General features: G+C 42.0%; 1 protein-coding gene across 2 annotated transcripts in view; it reads left to right on the top strand.

Moving 5' to 3' along the window:
- il1rapl1a (interleukin 1 receptor accessory protein-like 1a) overlaps positions 1–26,575 on the top strand; it is a 157,734-nt gene that overhangs the window by 87,935 nt on the left and 43,224 nt on the right. For both annotated transcript variants that reach the window (XM_023400694.2, XM_023400698.2), the window contains exon 6: positions 17,690–17,764. In XM_023400694.2, coding sequence (XP_023256462.1) covers positions 17,690–17,764 — 75 coding nt within the window. The remainder of the gene's footprint in view (positions 1–17,689; positions 17,765–26,575) is intronic.

Raw genomic sequence — 26,575 nt, forward strand, 5'->3', positions numbered from 1 at the left:
GAGACACAGTAATGTATTGCTACATTTGGTGTTTTCATGGATTTTGTTGACATTAACAAAAATATAGAAGATGACAGCCATATCTTTTGATTTGAAGTGTCTCAAACACACACATAGCGAAATGTATGGACACACATGTAATAAGCTGCCACTACACACACATCTCTAAACCCTAATACCCCACTCTGGCTGTCTCTTATACACATCTAAAGACAGCCAGGCTTCAGCCTTTAATACTTTTACAGTAAAAGAAATGTGCTGAATTTTTAATGTAGGGGCTGAACTTTCACCAGGAAATGTTTGTTGAATGCTTGCTTCAATAAGTCTTCCTTTCAGAGATGAGTATTTGTTTAACTGTCTGTCATTTAACTGACTATCAGCTGTGGGTCATGTGAAGATGGCCTTATTTCTGAAAAACGCACAATCCTCAGTGTTTATCTTGACTTGACTGAATGCTTCTTAATTTGGGATGGTTTTTTTTTTTTCTGCACTGTGACTCAGTGAATTCAGGAAGCAGATGCAGACCGTGAGACACAGACACATAGTGTCTCCCTAAATGCTTTGCTTTGCGATTCTGCACACTCTTCCACACGCCTTCATCTCGTGGCATCTGGGGCGTCTCACTGGGATAACATGTTACATAATTAGCACCAAATTAACACTCAATTAGGCAACCCGTGTTGAGAGGGTGGGGACAGACCGTCTTCAGAGGCTTTAGAAATCACATCAGAGCCTCATCCACCACCTGGCCTACTGAGAACATATTGTATTTCACTTCCATACAAACTTAAAGCTCATGCCTCTGTCCACAATATTCTATATCGACAATATCTTCTTTTTCTTTTTTTAAAATTATATTTTTTTCCAGCTGTTATACCTTTATTTTTGACATATCAAACCTAGCGTCTGCTTCTCATCCTTCCTTCTGTCTGGGATAGAAAGGGTTGATGTGTTCCAGTAAGATCTGCTTTCTGTCGTTTTAGCAAAAAGCGTTGATTTATAATCTGAGCCACTACAAAGCTTGGTGGCCTATGATACATATCTTGAGAGTAAACAGATGATAAAAAAAAAAGACTGTGTTTTGATAATGTTCAGTTTGAAAGTGGTCTGTTGCAGATCTATCTGCAACAGGGGGCCATATGCAAGATTCTGGATGTGATGTGGGTTAAAACATAAAGAAATACAACTTCACCTGGCATGTTTTCTTTCTGGAAGCTACCACACTCGTGAGCAAAATAACTTTCAATGGCAGTCCAATATCTCATGCTGTGCAGTACATGTCTCTCTTTGTCCCCATACTCCCTCAAACTAAATATTACAGAGATAAGCAACCAATACATCCAAAGCTAAAGAGAACAATGTTTTTTCTTTAAAAAGCCACACAGGATCACACACAAATACACAACACCTGCTCATGCAAACTTTTCTTCTCCTTTACCCTCGCAGCCTCTCTCTCCCATCTTTTCCTCACTGTTGTAAACTCACCAATCTCTTCCTCTCCTCACTTGTCTAACTTCCTCAGACTTGTCCCCTCCGTCTCTCTTTTGCACACATGCTTACACACTCCAGCACACACACATTCGCACCTCTGCTGTGGGTGGGGTTCTTTATTTCATTAACAGCCACTTGCACGCCAGAATTCATTATGCCAACCTTCTGTTCTCGTGCACCCAAGCATGCCAGCTAACGTGCGGAACAAATTTCTCTCCCCCTTCTTTTCGCCCTTCCTCCCTCACTCTCCTCCCCCACTCCAGCTAATAAGTATGTTTAGGATGTGATTCACCTGCATCAAAGGCTCCCTGTGAAGAGGCCTGCTTTGTATCGCTGGTCCATGATTAGTCATTACTGTCAAAGCCTCTGTGTTTCCCTCTGCTGCTATGCTTTGAAGCTAACAGGTTGTTGTAACCAAAATGCAAATAACGCATATATATTGTTACATCCTTCTGTGTCTCTTAGCTCTTAGAGAATGTGATAGTGATGATGGTGCTTCTTCTCTTAGACATAACTGTATGGAGTGGCTGTCTAATGTTTACTGTTTTATTCCCTTTTATCTGAGCTGGAGAAATTGGTGCCTGTTACACTTACTTCACATGGGGTTTTGTGTGAATTATAAATGCACAGAAGGATGTTAAGATGGCTATTACTACTGTTATCGCATTTAGATTCAAATGGCAGAATGATGTGGGTGTCAGGAATGTCATACCAGTTTATATCTTCCTGTGTATGCTCACTATTTACTCCTCTCCTCTCCTGCTAAAATCTGATTGGTGGTACGTGACATCGCATGTTTCCAGGAAAGTCCTGCCCATCAGTGAGAAATTGACAGACAAACAGGCAAATATGGAAATAACAAAACTGTTCAAACACAGTGTGTTCAGAGCCCCTTCACTTACAGTAACAATCTGATTGAAAAGGTAAATTGACAGGGTCTCTAGGAGAGATTCTTGGGACTTGAAGGGACTGGTTTGGGTTAGTAAAGGTAAGGTTAGGTAAGTAAATGGGCTGCAGCGCTTTTCTAGTCCCATCGACTCCTCAAAACACTACAAGCCACATTCACCTGTTCACACACACACATTCATACAGCACATCTTCTGTTGACACTGCGCTTTTCTATCACACACACAATCACACACCAATGATACATCAGGGGCAACGACATGTGGACTGAAGGAGCCGGGAATCGAACCACCAACTTTTTGATTAGTGGCTGAACCATCTATCTGTCTATCAAAGAACAATAGTCACATGCCCATATGTACATTGAAAGAGTTATTGATCGCTGTACTCAATGTTGTTGTCCATACTGGTGTGAAGTGATGTTCTACTCAAATAAAAAACAACACTTTGCATCTGAAATGAAACATGAAAAAATAAAATAGTTATTTTGTTCCATCTGAGACTCAAGTGAATAGCCTCTGTCCTAAAGAACTGCCCACTCTACTCCTTTCTACATTTGCCAATGCCACTATCCCTGTTACCATGGAAATTGACAGGATGGCACCTTGGGTTCAGCTTTGTTGTGACAAGTTATTCCATGTGAAATAAAAAGGGGCTTTGTCTTGAAACAAAGCAGTGACTTAGGAGGGCTTTCCGGCCCTCTGGGACGTGCCTTATTTATGAGACACCAGTGAAAACGCTGCCATAGAATAAAGCAGCCCAACATGACCGCCACTCAGACTTTAAGTCTCCAGTGCTTTTTGTTGCCAATGAATGTATTTGGGTGGAGCAGTATAAATCATTTTTAGTCCATTTGGTTCTTCACTTACAATATCCCAGGCACAGTTAGATAGACTGACTGAAACATTAGAGGGATGACACCTACGGTAACTATATTTTTTTGGCTTTTAGAATTACACTGATGGGCGCAAAAGAGATGTTACCATCACAATTAAGATAACGAGGTGAAACACACTACGTGGCCAAACCATCAGCTCTTTATACTCGATTGGCCTCTCCTTTGCTCACATCTCATGCTTTTGACTCTCATTTATCTCATGTTTTTTTTCTGATATTACACTTTGCCTCTTTCACAAATATGTTTCCCTGCCTTTTTGTTTCAGATTCACACCACAGCACTGGTCAGGGAGTACTTTGTGTGTTTGTGTGTGTGTGTGTGTGTGTGTGTGTGTGTGTGTGTGTGTGTGTGTGTGTGTTTGTGTGTGTTTGTGCGCCTGTGTGTACTCTGTGTGTGTGAGTTGGTTTCTGTAGGCTTGTAATTGCCGGTTGATTTGTGGTCAGAGAGGGTCAGACATCCTGCAGGGAACATGTCAGGCTTTTAAAAGCACTGAAAGAGAGCCCAGCCCTGCACCCGTTTAACCTCGACCACCCTCAGGGAGGTCAAAGCACTCAATCAGCTCCACCACTTTTATTAGCTTAGGGTTCAATGTAAAATCTTGATAAGAGGGTGGCTGCTGGTCTGATCTTCAGCACGTATACCCTTGTATTTCTTGTATGCACCTGTGCATACATGTGGAGGTTTATACATTTGCATAAACCTGTTACATACTGTATACAGTGGCTAAATGTAGAGCAGAGAAGAAAGGTGGGGGGAGGGTCGTGGGACTGACTTCCACAAATTGTGATCCAAGTATTTAATGACAATCCACCAAAATCTGCTTCATTATCCCAAGACAAATACGTCATGGAAGCCAGGCGTTGTAGCACATGTTCACTTGCTGAAGACCGACAGATACCTTCTGCAAATCTCATTAATGCTAACGCATCACTGTTGTAGCCAAAAACTAACGTCTGACCTTGAAATGCTGTTATTGCAATATATAACTGAATCAACTTTTCATCTGCAGTGGTTGCATCCAGTTACTCTTCATGCTAAAATAGCAGCTCTCTGTGTGTAGCCAAATATTTTTTTAGAATGAGTTCACACAAATCTCATAAACAAGAGAGTGCAAAACAGGTGACCTAATCCATCCTCAGATAAGAGAGCTATAGTTATAGGTGAGAGTATAGAGTGTAGAAGATTATTACAATTAATTAAAGTCCAAGAACAACACTCATGTGCCTCAATTTACCAAAACAGCAAGTGGCTGCATGTGGCAGATGTTCATTCCCTGCCACTGCAAGCAGCAATAACCTCAGGTCAGCACTACAAAGGTTATCATCAGCTCCCACGCAACCTGTCGGGCATGTTAAAATTAGCTTGACCAATGTTTGATCAAAAGGTTTTGTATGGTTGGCGATTGTATGGTGTTTTTTTTACTTCACACAGGAAATAATCTGTCTGGTGATGGTGTAAGGATACATTCCAATCAATACCTTTTTCAGTCACTTCAGTTTCATCAGGAAAATAACATTTTAAAAACGTTTTAGTTATCACAAAGACAAAAGATAATGACATTGACAGTCAGCTCATCGGCTTCTGGCTAAATGGCCCCCTCCTATGGCTGGTCCTGTAACCACGGTGTCATAATGAGAAATTAGGAGCCGGGGCCGTGAAGGAAGTGCAGAACAAAGTGATGGATTCAGTCCAGATGGTCACCAGTGCAGTAAGGCGAGGCAGAGGCTCCGTTAACACTTTTCAACACTGCTGCAGTCACGCAGTAAAAACTGTTACCGTGCCAACAGTAAACCACATCGCTCCACACTCGGTGCTATTTATTTAGCCACGTGTCTTCTAATAACACCATCAGTGACTGAGATTCGTTAACAAATAATAGATTCTTCACGCCTCTGGCATATTTGCGATATACTGGGGAATGGCTGTCTGAACCTTTTGGCAGATGCTTTGGCTGTGAAGTTCCTCATTAAAATTGAATTTAAATTTAAAAATTAAAGAAATAAGAAATTCAGTGCACGTCTGTTAAGAAATGGTGCATCTGACACGTGTCTAAAGAACCGCGGCTGCCCATGCTTCTATGTCAAGGAGGAGAGGAATACAGTGATGGAGGCCTTGCCGTTCACTCTAGGATCAGCAGAGTCTAATGGCTTCTCATCAATTCCTCCTGTCTTGGGAAGTGTGTGTCATGACTCCTGTAACTACTTCTGACAAGAATGATGAAGTACTTGTTAAAGTTGTAAGATTCTGCTGGAGTTTGAAACCTTTAGATATAAATCTGTGTAGAGGAAGATGGACAGAGACAGTGAGTTAGGGCCAAACAGAGGAGATGAGTGAAAAGGAAAGACAAGGAGCGCCTATGGTTTAGACATGACAGATCGAACAGAGTAAGGAGGAAGGGAGGGATGGAGAGAAAGAGAGAGAGAGAGAGAGAAAGGAAGAGAGGGGAGTGAAAGGAGCTAATGATCTCCATCTGTCTTAGGAGGCTGGGAGAGGGGAGCATCGTTAGGCTTTTGGAATAAGGGGAAGCAAACAAACACATGATTTGCAGATCTCACCCTGGCACTGTGTTATGTGTCTGGCTTCATTTGAGTCAGCTGGTAAAATGCAGCTTAGAGACAGTTTAGACCATCAGTCGTGTCATGCTGATGATTGCTGCTTTCCAGTGACTCCTGTAACAGTGCGTTTGTTTACTGTATGCATGCCAGTGTCTATTTTAGGTTTTTGTCCGTGTGTGAAAATGTATGAATGTATTGATGCTCATGTATGTGCACTTCTTACTCTTATGATCATAAATGAGGCTACTGAATCTCTAATAAGAATATGGCACAGACTAGAGACACTCTATAGTGGCTGTAACATGGACAGGGAGTGTGTGTAGCATAAGTGGGTCCACACACAGTACGTGTTTTTGTCTGGCTAAGAGAATGTCATCTCTTCTGCTTTGTCTAGTTAGTTTTGTTTTATTGGATAAACTGATTAAGTCCTATGAGTCGTCCGAATTAAACAACAACATACATTGTTTCTTCATGTCCTCTACAACAACACACAGAGGTGTTTTCTGATCTTGTCTTTGGCTTCCAAAACTGTTGAAAAATAAAGCAGGTGAGTTTTAGGGAAACATCGTAGTTTGGTTAAGAGGGTTAAGGTTACAGGAGCTTTGCTGTCATGGTGACAGTAATAAAAACATAGTCAAGGTCAAAGAATGACTGTGGTCATGCTTTAAAAACCCAACAGTGACTATCAGTGACTGGAAATAGGAAATAAACTGCTGCTTTCTGTATTAAAGTTTTACGTTTCTTTGACCCATCCATCCTCTCTATCAGCCTTTGTAACTTGAACATAAACATATGTTGTTTTTGGGGCACTTACTGAAATGACTGACACTGTCTTTCTCCTTGAGAATACAGTCTTTAATATAGTCTTTAACCAGCATCTTCTCAGTATGTAGGAGTTTTCTCTGCAGTGGAATGGACAACAGAAACAAGACAAATGTGTTACGTAAGAAACAGAGGCCCAGCTATTCCATCACAAAATGTTCTGTGTGACTATTTTGGCTTATTATTCAATATTGCACCACTGATGTACTGCATCTCAAGTATTTCTGTGTGTTTGTCAGATGGAGGTGTACTCCTCTAAGCTTTGTGCTGATTGACAGATTAAACAGAAAGCGAGAGCCGGCGAGTTGTCTCGCCTCCTCTCTGTGCTGCTCTTCAGCTAACCCTCCCCATAGTGAAAGGTGCCTGTGGTCCGCGCTGTCCTCATCAGCTTGTCGAACATCACCACCTGTTTTGCCGGAACAAAATCCATTTTCTGCCCTATAGAAAAAACCCAACATGGTGCCAATTAACGTTAAGTCGCTCTGAGGGAGATATATAAAAATCATTTGGTGTGCTGAGGGAATTGTTTCGGCTGACAACAGGTCTCCCATGATGAGTAATGACGCAATGTCTTTGTTCACTCGTTGAAGTTTTTCATCTTTAAAACTGCTTTTGGTTATATTTGAAATGGTAAGTCAAAAATGAGGAATTCCTCCAGAAGAGCAGCTTTGTTTAAATCCTGCCCAAACCTCCCCGAGACAACAGATCAATACAGACTGCAGAGAAAATAATATAGGGTACTGCATTAAATGTTATTGGAAAGCATTAAAGAAATGCTGTGATGCAGCTTATATTTTATTTATTCAAATCTATTCAGTCAGGAAACATAACAAATTGCTAATCTAATTAAATGTAGATCGTAAGCCTGGTTAATGTTGATGAAGAAGCTGAAGTTTGATTCATTTTCATTTTTAATTTACCTTTATTTAACCAGAAAAAATGTGTCATTGAGATAAAAAAAAAATTTAAAAAAGGTTTTCAAGAATCGAAACATTGTCACAATAAATACAAACAACAAAAACAGGTTAGTATACACAGTGACCAGTATAATTCTGTTTTTTATGATAAAGTGCAGGTGTTCTGGTGTTCAGAACTAATACATGTGATCACGACATCCCCACTTCAAGTGTAGGAAACTTTGTGGCTCCCCATGTTTTCATTCATTTACATATTTTATCTTTGGCAAAATGCACTAAATAATTGTATAGATAAATCACGCAGAGCACAGTGAAATTACTGTATCGGCAAGGGTTTTTTGTCTTGTTTAAGTGTGCACATTTATCACACAGTTATTATACACAGATGAGGAGGAGCAGTGGATTCTGGGATCTGCCGAGGTTGCTGTGGAGATGGGTCAAAAGGAGCTGAAGGAGCAGATGGCAGTGAGGTGACCCTGCAGGCTGCCTATCTGTTCCTCAGTTACTTCATGTAGCCCTATATGTGTCACCTCAGGTGTCTTACTGGCACTGCCAGTGTGTTTACACACCTGGATAGACCTGAGGCTGGTATAGAGCATGAAAAAAAATGCACACACACACACAGACAAACACCCCTTTCCAGTGGGATTATACGCTGTGCATGCTGATTGTAATGTGCCAGGACTGTGTTAATCCTGTCCCTCAGGTGCGTGTCCACCTGCTCTGGCTCTCCCCTGCAGTTGACTGGGTTAGCCTTGTCCTCCTGCTCTCACAGAGCAACAGAATGGACACCAGGCCACCAGGGCTTCCCTCTGAATTGCCCGCAGAGATCGGCACTGATTAGAGAGCTAATCCTCCTGTCATTGCCTACTGTTGGACTTGCTGCTGGATGTTTTGATGGTCAATATCTGTCTCGTCTGTTGTCTGTATTTTCCGGTCGTGTGTCACATGTCTCCCTTGTCGAGTCCCCTTCTCTGCCTATCTGCATAAGCTCCACACAGGTGTATTTATTGTACATTTTACTCTTTTATTTAGCAGGAATTACTTCGTTATCGCTAGCCCACCGCTGGGTTCTGTTATCTGAGGCTGACAGGAAAGTCTGTGTCCTGTGTGAGAGTGTGTTGTGCACGCTTGTTAGATTGTGAGAATGCTTGCAAGGATCAGCAGCCTACGTACACAACAGAAACACGTGCAAATGCTTCTGTGTGTGTGTGTGTGTGTGCATGTGCGTGCGTGTGCGTGCGTGCATTTGTGCAACACCAGGTAGTCAGGCTGTGTGCTGAATTTGCACACTGGCAGACGTTAAGCACCGGCCTGCATTATTGAATGTGTACACGCTGTTTGTGAGCCGAGCCCTAATGGAAGAACAGTGTAGTGTACACTCCACCCATTGGGGAACATTAAAGTTCACAGCGATATTATCCAAGATACACCGCAGAGACACACACATACAAGCTGTCCAGGAGAGGCAGGGGCGTAAGCTGAGTGCAGAGGAAAAGACGTTGAAGAAAAGAACCGAAAGATTTAGTGAAAGGTAAAAAAAAATCTGTGGTGGGGCCAATTTTTGGGACAGTGACAAAAGGAAGAAAAGATAACTGAGGGGAGAAAGGGCCGCACTTCTAAGTGAGATAAAATAAAAAAAAAATATCACTCCATGCTCCAGTGAGAGAGGTTAAGAGTCAGAGACAGATGAAAGGAGTGAGCTGTTGTGCTCAGAGAGGGCACAACGCAGACTGTGCTAAGCCACACCCACACCGATTGTTGATGTGTCGATATCGTCGATGAAGTTCAGGTTGAGGACACGGTTTTCTCCCCAGCAAGTTGTCTTTATTTTTTCTCTTCTTCTGTCCTTGCCTCTGCCTGAATTTCATCTTTTTTTTTTTTCTTTCCACCTCATATCCAGCCAAATGACACAAAACAAATACATACACATGCTTGTTGTGGTTTGCCCTCCCATTTATTCATACTCATTTGAACTTTGAATCGTATCACATCCTCATCCTCTGTTTTTTTGTGTTTCCTCACAGGCACATAACCCTGTGAAGATCATAATCAAGCAGTGTGTGCTCTCTCTCTCCCACACCTTGTTCCTCTCTCTCTGTAGACGCCAGCCTTCTCTCCCAGCACATAAACATGCATGAGTGCACACGCTCGAGCACACACTTGCATGGGGTTTTGAACATGCAGATTTGCTTTCTCGCTCGCAGAGTTTACACACAAGCACAATCTAATCTGTGTTCAATGCGGCGGTTTTGTTGGGTTTTCTGTCATCTCTGTTGTCTTACTATATTTTACTTTATTTTATGAAATATTAAGAAAAATGTGGTTTGAATTCTGCCTTACGGATCTCAGGCTTTGCTACAAATGCAAGTTGTTTGGCACAGAGTGTCTGCAAACTGTAAAGCTGGAACAGAACATATCTGATACTGTAACATGGCAGTGCAGCATGCCATATGCGTCACAGATCCCTATGGACTGGAAGAAGAGATGATTGGACAAGTTGTTTGGTGTGTGGCTGAGGTGTTTGTGTGTGTACATGTAAGAGAGAAGCGGAAGAGATGGAGACTGTCAGGTTTGCCGGTACTTTACCTGCTTTATCGGTGTGATTACTTTCATTTCATTTCATTAAACCGAGAGACGAAGTCAGTTCATTTCGACAACGACACCTATTATCAGTCATCAAATTCCCTCTGTTTTTCTCTACATACAGTCCATGAATTCTAAAATGAATTATTGTTTTTTGTGTTTGTGGACATGCACGTATGTATACAAACGTTTTCATTTTTCTTCTTGACTCTGATGCGCAGCAGAGACCATTAAATCTTGAGGACGACTCTGACACTCCCTCGCTCTCTGTTCCGTAAACAACAGGTCCATAAAATGCTCCTCATTCATTTCAAACACTCTTCACATTCCCTGGCTGCTTAATTGAACCACTTGCTCTGAACACAGTGCAACTTATTCTATCAACCTGCAGAAAGCATAATCCTTGTTGAGAGTCTGGAAAAAAAAAATTAAGACGAGTTTAATTAGGTAGCTTTTTAAGTAGTGTATAATACATTATTATATTGTGCAGAGGCATATACTTTCTGAGCATTAATTTTTGCAGCCACTTGAAGCCTGACTCAAGAAGATGCTTTGGCTAATTCACTAATTCATGTGGAGTGATGGTAAAATGCCTGTTTAGGTTTGTGAGGAAGGGGAAGCCTGAAGTCAGGACACCATTGAGATTATTTCATCAAGCGTTAATGAGGGGTAAAGATCTGTGGTCGAACACACACACACACAGACACACAAGCATGAGTATACACATGTACACTCACATACTTACACACACACACCTGCTGAGAGGGCAGGATCATGGTAAACCTCCAGCAATCAATAACACATTTTCTCAGTCTGCTCCCTTCACTCTATGTCTCTTTCGCTGTCTCGATTTCTGCATCACTCTCACACTTCATCTTTCACTTTCTCGAACAGTTTTCTCCTCTTTTAGTCAAATTCATCCCTAATTGGCCTCCATGTAGTGCTATTAGGTAATGAATTGTTAAATGCAGTTCCCATTGGTTAGCTAACATCTTCAAATGAAGCCCTGGCTTTTAATGTGCTCTTTCATATTATTTCACAAAGATATGGATTATTGAGGCCTCACAGCGGGAACCCTGCTTTGAACAGCGTTATCGCTGCCATGTTCCATTATCAGAAGGTCTCGTAGAGAGCTGCTTCGTCAGAAAAGCCTGACTGACCACTTGGCAAAAAGAGGCCAATTGTTCTCACTTTTGGTGATGACAGCCATTTAACGGCACGTGTGACCATGATGCAGGAACCTGTCTAACCATATTTGCGGGATAGAACACACACTCCTGTTGCTTTGATGTATTTCAGCTTTGCCAGAGGCAGAACTCTTAGAGAGCCCAACAGTGGTGCACAGTGGGGAAGCGTGATGTGGTTTAGAATGAATATAATTGCTTTTATTACCTTACTCCGGATGACACCATCCTGCTCCCTGCTCAGCTTCTCTCATGTGGGAAATGGTCAGTTCTGGAATTGAATTCTGTATACTCAGAGGTGACTTTATAAGGGAATCATACAGGATGGTTATTGCACCATCAAAAATGTAATGAAACTGGCTCAAAGGTGACAACAGTACAGAGGAAGGTCACTGTTAATATATGGTGATCTCCTGCAGTACAATATAGGAGTTTACCAGCCGTAGAGGAGAGCTGAGACTTCTCTAGTCAAGCTTAGCAGTCATGGGAGACTCACAAGGACTTTGTGTTTGCTGAAGTCTCCTTCCTTCTGTTTTTGCCTTTCTTCTCCAGCTTGACGGCCCGTGTTGCTAAAATACTGAAAACCTTTGGGAGCCAATTTCCTGAGACCAAAGGACAATGCAGACCTTTGTTCACAACTTCACATGCATGTGTTTGCTTGTGTCAGTCCATGCATGAATGTATTTGTGTGTGAATGTCCAAAACTGCGACTACCAAGTCCCAAATCCATTTGTATGCCTGTATGGTAAGTAAGTACCTACATCTCCATATACTGCATGTGGCAGTAATTTATATGTTTGATTTGTTCCTGTTTTCACCTTTGTCACCAATTAGCCGACAGCATATTTTTTCCTTTCAAATCCTCCACACCGACCCCCACAAATGAGACAACTAACAGAAAGAAAGCCCAGTGATCCAAGTATCTCAGCTCCATCTTTAATTCATTAATTTGCTGTTTCCCTACAGTCAGTCACCCAGAATAATCCATCTGGAAAGTCCAGTGAGCTTTTCCGCCACCAAGCAGAAATGGGATTTTGGATGACTGATCACAAAGCTTATATCCACAGAGTCCCACTCTGTGTTAATGTATCAACATGTAGGCCTGCATGCACACACACACACACACACACACACACACACACACACACACACTCTCACACACACATTCTGTACACACAAAGCTTGACTTAGTCTCTCCTCAGTAGCACTTAAAACCTACACACATTGAAGCAGTGTAGTTATTTCATACCAACTGTCATGTGTCAAAGAATCTTAGGCTTTGCAATTACTTTACACATGACACACTCTATGCTACGTTTTTCACACAATTAGGCAGAAGCAGAAGCTCAGTCATTTTCCACTCTATGTGTTACAAGTTTTGTGACTTTATACATGTAGCATCCATCCCAAGGTTTAATGAATGCAGAGTTTACAGAGATACTTAATGTCACCTCTTGAAATGAATTCAGCCTTCTTCTGATGCAGAGAACACACAATTCTTCTGCTCTGAGGGATACTCAGACATCAGTGTTTAGTATGTTTAGTATGCTTGCACAAGCATGCCAGCCCAGCCATTCTGGTCCCCCGAAGATAACCATGTTGTACCTGCACAGTGCCAATGAAGAGACACTTGCCAGAGCTCAAACATTTGAGCGAACTTCATTTGGGACTCCTAGAAAAGTTGCAGTTTCTGCAAAATTTTATTTGTGCTCATGATTTAGTGGGTGGGGCCTATGTCCTCAGAGACAGAGGGGGTCGTCCATTCATTGCAGGGTTGGTGGTTTGATGCCAAGCTCCTCCTCCTCTAAAAGTGTCCTACAGCAACACCAAGTTGCTCCCGATGGTTAAGACAGCGCCTTGCATGAGTGTGAATGGATGAATGAGAGGCGGATTGTAAAGCGCTTTGTCCGCAACGTTAGAAAATGATGTATGAGTGCAGTCACTTTGCCATTTGCCATGCAGGAAATGAATATCAGTCAGTGCCCAACCTGGAAGTGGTACAGACCATTTAGAATTTACAACCACCACATGAATACAGTACAATAGTGTCTTTTTTCTGTTTAACAAATAGCAGACAGCCAAACGTGTGGAATTAAAAACCTCATTCTAACCTTGAATATATAGCGTATAATCAGTTCTTTTAGAAATAAGATATACAACATAAATAGACATAAAACATTCATTTCCAAGTTAACAGCGCACTACAAATATTTCCATGTTTAATTACCTGCTTTTGTCTATGGTTACTTAATTCCACTGGTAATGGCAAGCAGAGACTCTCTCCTTTTGTTAGGAGTTGCTTCCTATCCTCTACATTTTAAATGCCGCCCCCCCCCCAACAACCCCAACCCGCCAAACCGAACCGTGATAATTGATGTATTTCCCATAAAGGACTGGTAATTAAGATAATGAGATTTTCAGAAGCAAGCATTGCATGCAGAAATGAGGGGAAGCATGTTTCTTGACTGGTTCACTTAAGCTTTATAAATCTTCCTTTCCATCCTCTCTCCTGTTTTATTCTCTTCATTTTGCCAGCTCTGCTTTTCAGTCTACTGATGCCTGCATCCTATCTGTGTTCTCCTTACCACATCTGCTTCCCCTCTCGACTCCCATCCACAGCTTGTCCTCATTTGTTTGCCTTGTGCATAATTAGCTATAGGATCACCCATTGTGTAATTATGTATAGCAGTTTGATATGTAATTAAAATTGTATCAGTATCCAGTGTAATTTGTGCTGTGTGATTACCTATTAACAGTGCAAACAGTTGTGCCTAAAAGCCCATGACCGCCCCTCTCATAGATGTCACTGTGCTTCTCTGTCAGTATTTACATACCAGCAGGTGCTACATCCGAGCAAAGGAAACACCTTTCAGACCCCCACATATCAAACATTTACACTTTGGTCTACATCACCTCTTTCTGACGGCTTGAGCAGTTAAATATGTTATCATTCAGTCTTAAACCAAGCGCTTTACAAGACCACGCACTTTACTTGAGACAAGACCACACACTTTGTGCTGAATGAATAAGCACAGCGACATTGCATGGCTTCTTCCTCCCAGATACAGACACCAAACCAGAGCAGGCCTTTCAAACAGCTCGTTAGAGAGGTTTTATAATAAAGTGAAGGCTTGAAGAGGGCTTGTGAGAACAGTTTTAAGGAAATGTCTTAATAAAAGCACCGGGCTATAGACCTGAATAAGCCACCTTTGCAAATTCACCACTAAATAATTAGATGTGCCTGAAAGGTCTGCTGTTGGGATTAGCCTTTGTTTTTAGTCAATAAAGGGTTTTTTTTTTCTGGAAGTGCAGAATTAATGTTTGCTTCCCCCTGAGCATATGATTGAACTCAGTGTGTGTGCTTGTTTATCTTTGTCTCTGTGTAGTATGCCGCTGTGCATGTGGTCAAAGGTCATACCCTTGTTATCTAACCTACTGTAAAATGTAATGCATAGAGTTATTACCATAAATAAATACATTCACTATATACAGAGACATACCTGCAGGCCTACATGCTCCCTATATATCTAACCTCTTTCATTCCGGTAAACTGTCTTTATCTCCGGCCTTTATCTCTGACTGTGCTATAATTACAATGGTGAAGTTCTGCACTCATTTTCATACAGATGAAGAAATTGTAAGGTCTGCGATGATATCAAACATGTCATGCTCACTAGCAGTGAAATGTGGGTTATAATGAGCTTAGCATGCCCCAATTTTTCTTCATGATGTAATGGCACAGCAACATAAAATTGTGTTGTAGGTTTGAATCAAACACAGTGTTAAAATCCGCAGAGAAAAAACATGTGCATGACTGATTTTTTTTATATAAATGGGAGCACACATAGCACTGCAAATATGCAGCTATTTAAATATAAGTCTACAGGTATAGGCTAGTCTGACTGGTCTCGTTGGTTCCAGTTGTGCTGATACTTGTCATGAAGTAGGGTTTTTTGTTAAATGTGCAAATATCTAATGAACATGAAGTGAGAGGTCCAGAAGTCAAAAAATTGTCCTTGATGAAACAAAAACTTCATACATTCTTATAATTGAACTAAAACTACATGTGGTGGCTTGACATAGAGACACAGTGTACCTGTAACAAGTGCCTAGCAGCTTGGTACAAAAAGTGTGACTTCAATGTGAGTGGCACTGATCCAAGTGTTCATTGGTCAAACAGCTGCTGTAAGACCTCATGGGTTTTCTGATGGACTGTGGCCAAATCAATTAATATCCCTTTTTAATTTTGTTTCCTTCATCAACTTCATCAAATGCTAGTTAACATTTCAGTTGCAATAATGTTCACGTCACTGACTTACAGTCTCAAATGATTGTCACGGTAATGACCATGGTTGGTCCGAAGTTTCAAAGTGAATGCACTCACAGAAACTGGCACTGGGCGGATACACATTGCACACAGCTCCAAGAATAGCGGTTATATTCCATCACGCTAGCAATGCGCAAACAGAAGAAAGCATAGCTTTACATCATTTAAAAAGTAACACATGCTCTGGTCCAGAAAACTTTGCAGAGTGGTCTCCAGACTTTTGAGCAGCACCGCCATTTAACAAAGCTTGGTGTGCGAACATGCAAGAAAGAAAACACGTATGCGAGTAAATATATCATAAAGGTAAAATAAGATGGCCTCAAGCTCTTTTATTTATGCATATTTAATAATGCCGACAATACTTTGATACAGTTCGTTCTATTACGCTGTATATGTAAAGCACAATTAGGGTCAAGAGTTGAAAATTCGTCAAAGCAATAAACTCTACATCAGTTTCACGCTCAGTATTGGAACTGTGAAATTGCATCGTTCCTATTAAATGAATAAATAAAAAAATAATCCCCACATAACTGTAGTTGAGGACACTGTTAGCCCTTTCCCACTGCATGGTACCAGCTTGACTCAACTCGACTCTACTCATCTATTCCAGTCCATCAGGCAAAAGTTGTGTATAGTACCTGATACCTGGCACTGTTTTTTTGTTTTTTGTTTTTTTTTGCTATCCCTTTGATATCCTCCATTGTTCAAGTGTGTGTCAAATTGAAGATGACATCATGATAGCTTGGTGCGTCATCGCTACAGAAACAATTGCATTTAGGGGGTACTATCTGCAGTGAAAACAAAGTACCTGGTACCAAAAGCGAGTAGAGTCAAGCTGAGTTGAGTCCGTACCATCAAAAACACTATCTTTATGATGCTGTACCAAAATGTGAGAGACCGTAATGTGTGTACTGAACTACACTATAACACCCACATAAATCACAAAATTATCACGCTGTTTAAAGTTGGTGCAAGCTGTGTACTTTGTGGATATTAGAAATTACACCTATTTTATTGTCCTCCAACTGCGTGTCACATGATTATTTTGGTTCAATTATGATCCAGTGATCTCATCTGCAGTGAAAGTTTAATTAGCTCAACCAAATGAAAAATAACACAGAGATTGCAGGACCCCCAGGGCACATTCACGTCAGTGTTGCGGGAACGTTTTGGTTATTCCACCCCTGCGCCCCCACAATACCCCAACTATGAAGCCATGCTTTGCTGGACAACTCACTGCTGTGAGACAAAGTGAGTGTGAGGACGGATGCTGCTTTAAAAAAAAAAAAAAACACACATTCAAAATTAAAGAAAAAACATCTCTGTCTGAAAGCCTTTTTTGTCTTTCTGAGGGAGAGATAAAGCTCCACATGATCAAAACATTTCATCTTCCATGTTGACACAGCCTCAACATTTCTCTCCCCTTGTGTGTCTTCAGTCATGTACATACAAGACCCTGTTTCTGTTTTTTTAACCCTGAAGAGAACAGCCTCTCTTGCAGAACACACAAAGACTTTCAACAACAATAAAACTGCTGCATTCCCCAGAGGAGGGACTTCAGCAGCAGGTCTGACATCCACCGTATGGATGATTAGCATCATTAGAGTATCAGCTGCTCCCTCTCACAAACACACACACACACACACACACACACACACACACACACACTCACACTCTCCATGATGGCTGTTCAAGTACCAAACACTCATGCAGCTTAAATGAAGGTTTGTTCTAACACTGTGACGTATTTATGATTGGAAGTAGGTCAAATGAATAGAACCCAAGATCTATAGACACTAGAGAGCAAGTAAGAGGTAACGCCTGTCTATGCTCTCTCCTTAAATGCTTACAAATCTATGTAAAGCACACAGGGATATAAAGAAAGTACTGGGAAGCAAAAATAGCACAATTTGAAATTCTCACTATTATTCTTCAGTGACAGTTTGCCTGTATTGTCAGTTTGTCTTGTATCATATTTAAATTGTCTCTTCTCTCCTTTTCAGCTCCTTTGACCGACAAGCCGCCAAAGATCCTGTTTCCCTCAGAAAACAAGATTAGCAATATGGAGCTGCAGCTAGGTAAGAACATCACAGGATTTCCTGCAACTGCAGTCAGTACTATCTGTGTCATTTCCAAATGACAGGAAATGGATGACTTTTCAAATCCTCTCCAACACACCTCCAGGCGATGAATGCAGATTGATGATGGCACTTTTATTTGCTGGAGGAACAGAAAAAAAAACAAAAAAACAATTGTAAAAGTGTTTTCCATATATGCAAATTGTGGGTGTTAATGTCCCTAAGGCTGTTTTGTCAACAATGGAGAGCCCATATGGTGCCATAGAGTTCCATACGCTGGCTCGCCACATGGAGAGGCAGCCGCTTTCTATTGCCGTTGTTTGTCTTCTTTGACGTGGGGTCACGTCAGGCCTATCATGTGTGCATACGTGCGTGGGTGACTATATGCATGTGGTTGTGGTTGTGTTTGTTTTTTTGTTTGGTTTTTCTGTCTGTGACAGCATATTGCTTGATTTCTGGGCACAGTCCACTGTCCACATGGTGCTTGCCGCTCTGTGAATGGCTAATTTGTCTGTCATGGTGAAGCCAATGGGACAAGACTGAGAGGCCTGGAAAGCAGGGAAGGATTGGACGAGTATGTGACAGAAAGCGAGGGGGTGGGGACAGAGACAAAGACGGCGCAATGACTCACTGAGCATTTACCTTTTGTCTTCTATCCGATGCTATTGGGACCCAGGTATAGTTCATTTAAAATGCCTCCATGGTTGGCTGATCAAGGGTGAAAAATTGCTGCCGTTGATAAACTGACAAGCGCAGCCTCGCATGTCAGCGCACTCACACCCATGCATGAACAGGTTGCACAATGCGGCCAGGCCCTTCAGCTATTTGTCTCGTTTGTCTCTATCTCGATTCCACTGAGATTTTGAAGAAAGGGTTGGCTCGTCTTTTGAAACTGTCTCGCAATTATTTAAAGCCTCTCTGTCAGTTCGGTCTCATGTTTGCAGTGCGAGTGTTTTCATGTAGTGTGAAGCGTGCATGTGTGTCTGCGTGTATTAAAGGGTTGGTGCATTTAGTACTGTGCAGTGATTTAGTGTTGCGTTTCCATAAAATTGAGAAACTGGTAAAAGAAAGTTTTAAAATAAAGAAAGGTGTAAATCGGGGCAGCAGAGGCAGAAGATCCTGACTTTTAGACTCTGGTGTGCGTCAGTCTCCCAAGACATACGTTTTCCATGTATGCACATTTCAATCAGGAGAGACGTTTTGAGTGAGATTTAAGAGTCTTTGGTGGTTAGACCCCGTTGTGATGTCATGAATCAAAAGGATGAGCTCAGCTTTCACGCTGGACATGAAGACTGGAGGTAAAAGGGGAGGAGGAGGGTCACTGCAATCTGCCTGAAATGAAAGCTGAAAGCAGAAGAGACAGCAGATTTAATGTTTGACAGCAACAACAGCTGAGATCATGGCGAAATATGATTGGTCAACCAATCATCTCCGTGGTCAGCTGACTACAGGGAGTAGAGAGAGAATTGTGAAAGCAGTTCAATAACATCCCTTTGCCTGATAAATGCACGTGTCTTTGAAACTCCCATGTCCCCAGTCTGTTGTGCAGTTTGTCTCTGAGCCCACGCCAGGATAAACTAGGTGACCACACTGGGGTTATTTTTTTTAGACTCAACAAATCTTGATCCAGAGCCACACAGACTAGTCGGTGCTCCCTGTGACTTGTAAACTGATCGAGATATGTAGAAGCAGTAGAGCCTGCCCTCTAATATTATAGTGCACAAGGGATTGGCACTGCTATCGCAAAAATAGACTCACAGGCAACGGAGAGAAGTAGAGAAAGAAAAATGACATGTGATGTCATGTAGTGAGCCTCCACAGACTCCCAGCAGAAAGTCTAAAGCACAGAGACACTGAGGTAAATATTTTACAGCCGGGCTCCATTTTGTGTGCCGAAAAGTTGTCTCTCCCTCCAGATGAGAGTTTCTCTTTTATTTAGCTTTATTTATTTATTCTCCTCTTCCTTAATATTTGTTGAGTCATGCCCTAAGCAGCTTTATGGAGCAATGTGGCAGATTTATAGTAGCCAGAACGTGTACAGAGAGAAGCAGTTGGGGAGAGAGAGAAAGAGATGGGATCCAGTGGAGGCCAGGGGATGGGCAGTAAAATCAGAGCCGTAAGCAGAGAGATAAATCTGCAGCAGTGCCGGGAAACACAGACCTACTTTATCTCCTCTGCTGCGGCGACCAGTGGATGTCTCAGACAGCTGCCATCACAGACAACTTTACGCACCAGACACACGCGCAGACATAAATAAAACACATATGTTACATAAAATCACTCACTGAAAACACACAGTTGGGATGTAAAGGAACGTCAATGTGGATGATGCAGAGAGAAGAACATAGATGTCCGTGAATTTGAAAGCAAAAAAACAAAACAACAAAAAAAATGATGGCATCAGAGTGGTCACAGAAGCAAAAGGGGTGTCAGAGAAAAGAAGGGAAAAAATTGACGGGGGTAAAGAGACGGCAGCATCAGAGGGAGTTTGTTTGTCTTAGGAGAAGGGTTGTCTTGTCAGAGTATCCCCTCTCCAGCTTTCCCCCAACTCCACCACCAACTAATAGTGTGTGTGTGTATGCATGTGTGTGTGCATGTGTGCGTGCGTGCGTGCATGCATGTGTGTGTAGCTCTTATCACAGATCCACAAAGCTTCAGGGCCTCAGGAGTCTCCAGGGATGTGTGCATGCAGAGAGCAGGCCTGCAAATATTACTTCTGGACAACTTGACATTTTCTATGTGGTTTCCAAAAGAGACAAAATCAAGGTTGTGTAGAGTGCCTTGGATTTTGTCAGTAGCCATCCGCTTTTGCTTTTGCCAGATTTACTGCTGTCCCCCAGTGGAGAGTTGGTGCAGTCCACTTCCACTTCTTCCAGAACAGGAGGATGATTCATATTGCGGGGATTGAATTTGTGTCTATGTGTAGGGAAAATACACACACTTACTTTTTGTGACATATTACACATAGCTCCAGATTTAAAACACACAGACTCACTGACTTGGTGTTGATTCCCTCGGGATGATTTGTCATGGATTCGCAGTCCCAGAGGGTGGAGAGATTCAACTCATGCTTACGCAGCACTCCACTCTGTCTCGCTAGCTCTCCCTGTTTTTCATACACACACACACACACACACACACACACACACACACACACACACAGTTATTTGCACAACCCCACAACACTTGGGATGGGTAGGTCACACACATGCTTGCGGAGCACTCCTCAGTAACCGTGGGATAATTGTAACTGATAGAGGATTTTACTGTCCCCCAAAGCCAGCAGATGGGTGCACTCTAGTGGAAAGGAATTAGAATCCATTATTTCAGAGAGCAGGGCCCATCAGCATGGTAAGGGCGGCAAGAGGGAAATGACTCTTCAAACTACTTCATTTCAGCATAGAGGCACAAACCCAGCCATTGCACACATACACGCACAAGTTCTCGCACCGCACACGGTCAGTGGTGGCCATCTGTGATAGACTGACACTGGAAGATGCTGACGGCACTGATTTTCCCAGTGTTTTCTCAATATGTTTTTGACAAGCTTAGAAAAATAGACAGGCAGGGTGGGCATCCCACTCTTTCCTTCAGACATCCCTCCACTGGACAGGGTTTTATTTCATTTTAATTTAATCATTGCAATTAGTGAATCCACTCATTCAAGCAAAGTGAATCCATGCGGGGGCTTCGTCTAGGGATCAACTTTAATGAACTTTGATGCGCAGATTTCACCACAAACAATCTGACAGTTGGTGAAACAGAGACCCTGACAGTGCACGGTTTAAGAAGATATTACATGATGCTCCATCTGATTTTATATAACTCGTCTCTGCTGGAGTATAAGCCGCACCGCAGACTAGAAGCAGCATGGTTTATAGTCAGTGACAAGACAAGAGTTGATGGTACAACTAAGTCTCATGAATAAACTGTGGTAACCTACACTGATTGGCTTATTATGCTTATGGGACACTGACACTCTGATGTTGTTACATAAAAGCTAAAATAGTGAAGCAGTGAGGAGTTTGACTTATGATATTTCAACTATGGATATGCAGGTGAAAAACCTCACTTTTTTTCTTTGTCTCTGCCTCTCTATGTTCTTGCTCTCTCCCTCCGTCCTCTCCCTTACCTCGCATCTCTCCTTACAGCCGCCATCTTCTCTTCTCTCCTCTTCTCTCCTCTCCTCTCCTCTCCTCTCCTCTCCTCTTTTCACAACACTTTCTTGATCTTGGACACCTAGCTGTGACACCAGTCTTGTCACCTTGCCATGGAGAAGGGTGAAATTGAAATTGACATTGCTCTGGAGAGTTACTAAAGGTCAACACAGAGTCACTTCACTAAATTACCCTTGCTCTCTCTCTCTCTCTCTGTCTTTCGTTTGCTCTTTCAGTCTGTAACACACATACTCTTTCACTCCCTCCTCACTTGAACGACAGTTCCTCTCACTCACTCTTGCCTCAGTCCCTGTCACATTTTTTTTCCAGCTCAGACATGCGTGAAGGTATCGGTAAAAACATGGTCACAGTGGTGTACTTACATGTTTGAATTTGAGTTTGTGTCAGGGTTGATAGACAGATAACCCATTAAAAAGACAAGATCATGTGCTTTGATGATCACATTACTCATTAACAAATCTATTGAGAGTAGAACTGAACAAGTACATGTATCTATATCTTTTAAGGGGCAAGAGCCACAAAGGATTTTTTATCTTTGTGCTGTGCTCTTTGGGCTGTGTCGGTGTAGTTAATTTCTTGTGATAAATGACATATTTATATTCTAACAGAAGGAAAAAATCAAAGAGAAACCAGCCCTTAAAGGTCACACGGCAGATAGGGTGAACTATTTGTGTGTGTGTCTGTGTCTGTGTGTGTCTGTGTGTATGTCGGCATTCAGTTTGGTTGCAGTCCCACGGTGACCCAGCGTTAAGTAACCAATGGTGACCAGTGTGGTGACTAGTGTGTCAGCGAAACAAAGTTAAATGTTTAAGTGTGTGAACGGTCGTCATTAATCATGGAGTCCGGGGCTGAGAGCAGGAGTCTGCAGCATGATAAATGAACTAAGACGGCCTCTACACATGCCGAACAGGAAAGGGAGCAGGGAATGAGAAAATACACAAAGGGAGAGACAGAAACAGGACCACATAGCAGGCAATAAAGACTGACACAACACCCCACTGTGCATCACATAAAGAGGCTTGTTTACTGCTGCCTTGACATTACTCACCACACCCAGTGAGGCTGGTAAGAAGATGCAAGAAAGGCATGAACCCCGTCTTGATTCGTACCAGATTCTTGGTTATTTTTTCTCAGTGGCACCGAGTGACGTCGGACTGTCAGGCGCTGTCTCTGAGCAGCTGTAGTTTAGCAGGGTTGGTTTTAATAGACCTTATCAACAGCTGAATCAGCTGCAGAGGCACATGGTGAGAAGAGGCTGTCTGACCACCATTCAGCCCAGGGAATCAGTGATTTCACCCATTCATTGAGGTTTTTTTTTTTTTTTTTTTTGCCTTTTCTTCTCCCACAGACAGAAGAGCGAAGAACAGCAGTACAAAGCAAAGCAAAACTTTTACATTGACAGTGCAAACTTTTTTTTTTTTATCAAACATTCACATTTCTGTCCAATTTAGTCTGAAAAGCATTGCCTTATATTTGACTCGTTTCCCATTTAATTAATCCAACTTCCTTGTGAAGTGAACCAGCATACTCATAAGTCCAGGAGGCAGGGGAAAGATTTAATGAGGGTTTATTTGAAGGGTTAGATTACAACTTGACAGGTACTGATGCAAAAGTTACATCTCAGATATGATGCTGTATTCCTGTTTACATGCTGTTACCAATATAACAAATACTTTGAAATAGTCAAAAGCTTGTTTTGATCCAGAATTCAGACTTTTCTACATCTTACTTGCACCACGTTCTTCCTAAACCTTTTCACTTGTACACATTAAAAACTGTCTTCTGGCACTATCACCTGTTCTAAATAATGTAAATATCTGCACCTGTATACTAGCACTTAAAGACAGAATCATAGTGTGGCTCAGGGCTTGCAACTAAATACTAAACATTACAACTCATAATGCACTATGGGAATGTTTGGCATCAGTGGTGTAAAACTTGTGTGGAGGAAAAAACACAAAAGCAAACTAATCTAAAGTGAAGGACATGTGGAAGGTGATATTCCTGCTCAGCAACAACAACACAAACAATTCTCCTAGGATAGCAGCCCTTTTATATCCTTTGGCCACCCCCTCTCCAGGTGCAGCCAACGAACACTGACAGACCTCTTAACACTGGCACTCCTGGAGAGAACGAGAGAGAGACCGTCACACCACCCCTCATAAAGATGAGGGCCCGAAAGGCTGCCTCAACCACACAGCGGAACAAGACCAGGTCAAAACCTAGAATATGGTTGGACTGCGTCGAAGGTCATTTGCATTCTGCTTAGTGTCAGCTGGTTTCAGCCCTTCATCTTTTTGTGTCTCTCCTGCTCTCTGTGCTCACATATACAGTATTTCAATACAGCCGAATTCCCAATAAAGCTGTCCTCATTTATGTTTTTATTATCAGACAACGGAACAATGTGAAATAATGACTAAAACAAGGCCCATTAAGACTACGTGTTAACAAGCAGTCACTTCCGCACATCTAAACTCACCATACACATGAGTAAAAGATAATGGCTGTCTTGTGATTTTGGCTATATTTATCAGTAAAATGATCACTCAGAGACAAAGTTAGATGCAGATCAATACTGGCAGCTCTTCTATGGAAGGTTTGTGCAAAAAGTCGCTAGATTTTTCGGTAGGTTCTTTTTTGGAAAAAAAAGTTGCAAAATGTATTTCTTTTGAGTGGTGATTATGTCACCAGCAGTCAAAAAGATTCTTTCTGCAGCTACACTAGTCCCCAGGACACATTTGTGCCTGGCACATTTGCTTCACAAACAGAGGTTGCCCTTATGCCTGATACTTCCACCATGGGGTCATCAGTCAGTGGTAGAGGTGAAACTCATGAACATCCGGGCGAGGTTTTTCTTTTTTGTTTTGAATGCAGGATTGTTCCCATTCTCACTGGTGTCATGCCATTCAGCAGCACTGTACTGAGATGTACAGGTAGTTTCTCTCCTCTGCAGAGTCGTATCTCTTTGATAGGCTTTAAAGATGGTGCTCTATATTTTTCTGACAAAAGGAGAATCATCAATGGTGCTGATTGTGTCACTCAAAAGTTCAGAGAGGTGGAGCAATGACTGAAATTGTCGGGCTTTTCTCCTCGCACATGATGTTTGTTGCCACCTGCACTGGCTTGAGGGCTCGCAACACCTGTTCAACATTTGAGATGTCTGTCTCAGTCAGCGACACTCTTTCTCACCTTTAGTCAGAGAATAGAGAAGAATGGCACTTTCATTAAAAACATTGATTTAATGTATATATTCTGAATGATCTAGTCTAAAATATGAATTTCTGATCTGTTCGTGAATTAAAGTTTAGATATGTTGATTTTTTTTTATTATGACTTGAACAAAATACATTAAATTTATATTTTATATAATTAACAACCAAGTCAATATTAAAAGTCAACTTACCTAAGCTTTAATGCAAAACAGAGGATGGCACTCACTACGTTTTAGGCTACATCACTCACAACCTCATTGAAATTGAATGTATGATATACAAACAAATCAAATACATAGGCTACATATAGATTTTTATACTCTTTGTCAGAAACAATGTGCAATAAACAATTTACCTCAGGAGATAAAAGGACAGCACAGATGGCGAGCTGCTGCTCGAGAAACCAGGAGAGCATCTCATAAGCGCTGTTCCATTGTAAAACAACATCTGTTATGAGCTTGTGTTGTGGAAGGTCCAGCACTCTCTGGTTTCTCTTCAGTGCGTCCGCAGCTATGTGGACGCACATGTGGAAGTCTATGGCAGAAGCTGGAAATCCTCCGAACTTTGGCAAGCAGTCGCGCTACAGCTGTCTGTTTCACATGACGTGAGGTTCAGTACATGCACAAAACGTGTTGATATCCAGTCAGCTCAACAGCCACAGCTATATTCGATGTGTTGTCAGTAAAGACTACTGGGTCTTTTTCAGCAAGGCTCCATTCCTCTGAAGCCCCCTGTATCACTTCTGCCATGAATTGGGACCACACTTGATTTGAAAGATGATGGTGCGTCCCTCACTTGTTTTCCCCGGCTCTCCACCATTTTCTGTCTATGAGATTTATCTTTTCTGCAATTTTACACTCATTCATTTGATAGGCAACACCATGAGGAGTCATGAAGTAGTGACTCTAGTAAGTCAAACTGACAGGGTAATCTGTTTAAAGCACCTGCGTGTTTTAGTAAAAACAATGATATTTAGCGCTATTGTATTGATGACCTATCGCAAGAGGAAGCAATACACTATATTCCTCTATCAATATTTTGTTCCACCCTTAGAGGAGGAGAGCACAGGTGATTCCCCAGGAGAGGGCACAGATTTTCCTTTGGCAGACAAGGAACTGTGAACAGCCACTGCGGCTCACTTTGTGTTGTTGAACTGCAGCAAAAGCCTCAGCGTTCTCACACAATCGTGCCGAAGCAGAAAGGGCTACAGGTTTTACAGGGTGGTTGCCTGGTTGGGACCTGTGCTTTGATGCTTTGATTTCAGCATTGGACACTCAGCTTTCCAATGACCCTTACCAAGGTAATAGTTAGAAGTCCGACCTAAATCCAGCTTGCCACCACTGTTGCCTGACTTGTAAGAAGGAAGCTCACTCCCGTATCCTTTCTGATGACCACCAACAGCGCTAGCTCTGTGGCCATAG

This window comes from Seriola lalandi, unplaced genomic scaffold, assembly GCF_002814215.2.
Source record: "Seriola lalandi dorsalis isolate HSWRI2012SDOR001 ecotype SW California unplaced genomic scaffold, Sedor1 jcf7180002052929, whole genome shotgun sequence".
NCBI classification, from domain to species: Eukaryota; Metazoa; Chordata; class Actinopteri; order Carangiformes; family Carangidae; genus Seriola; species Seriola lalandi.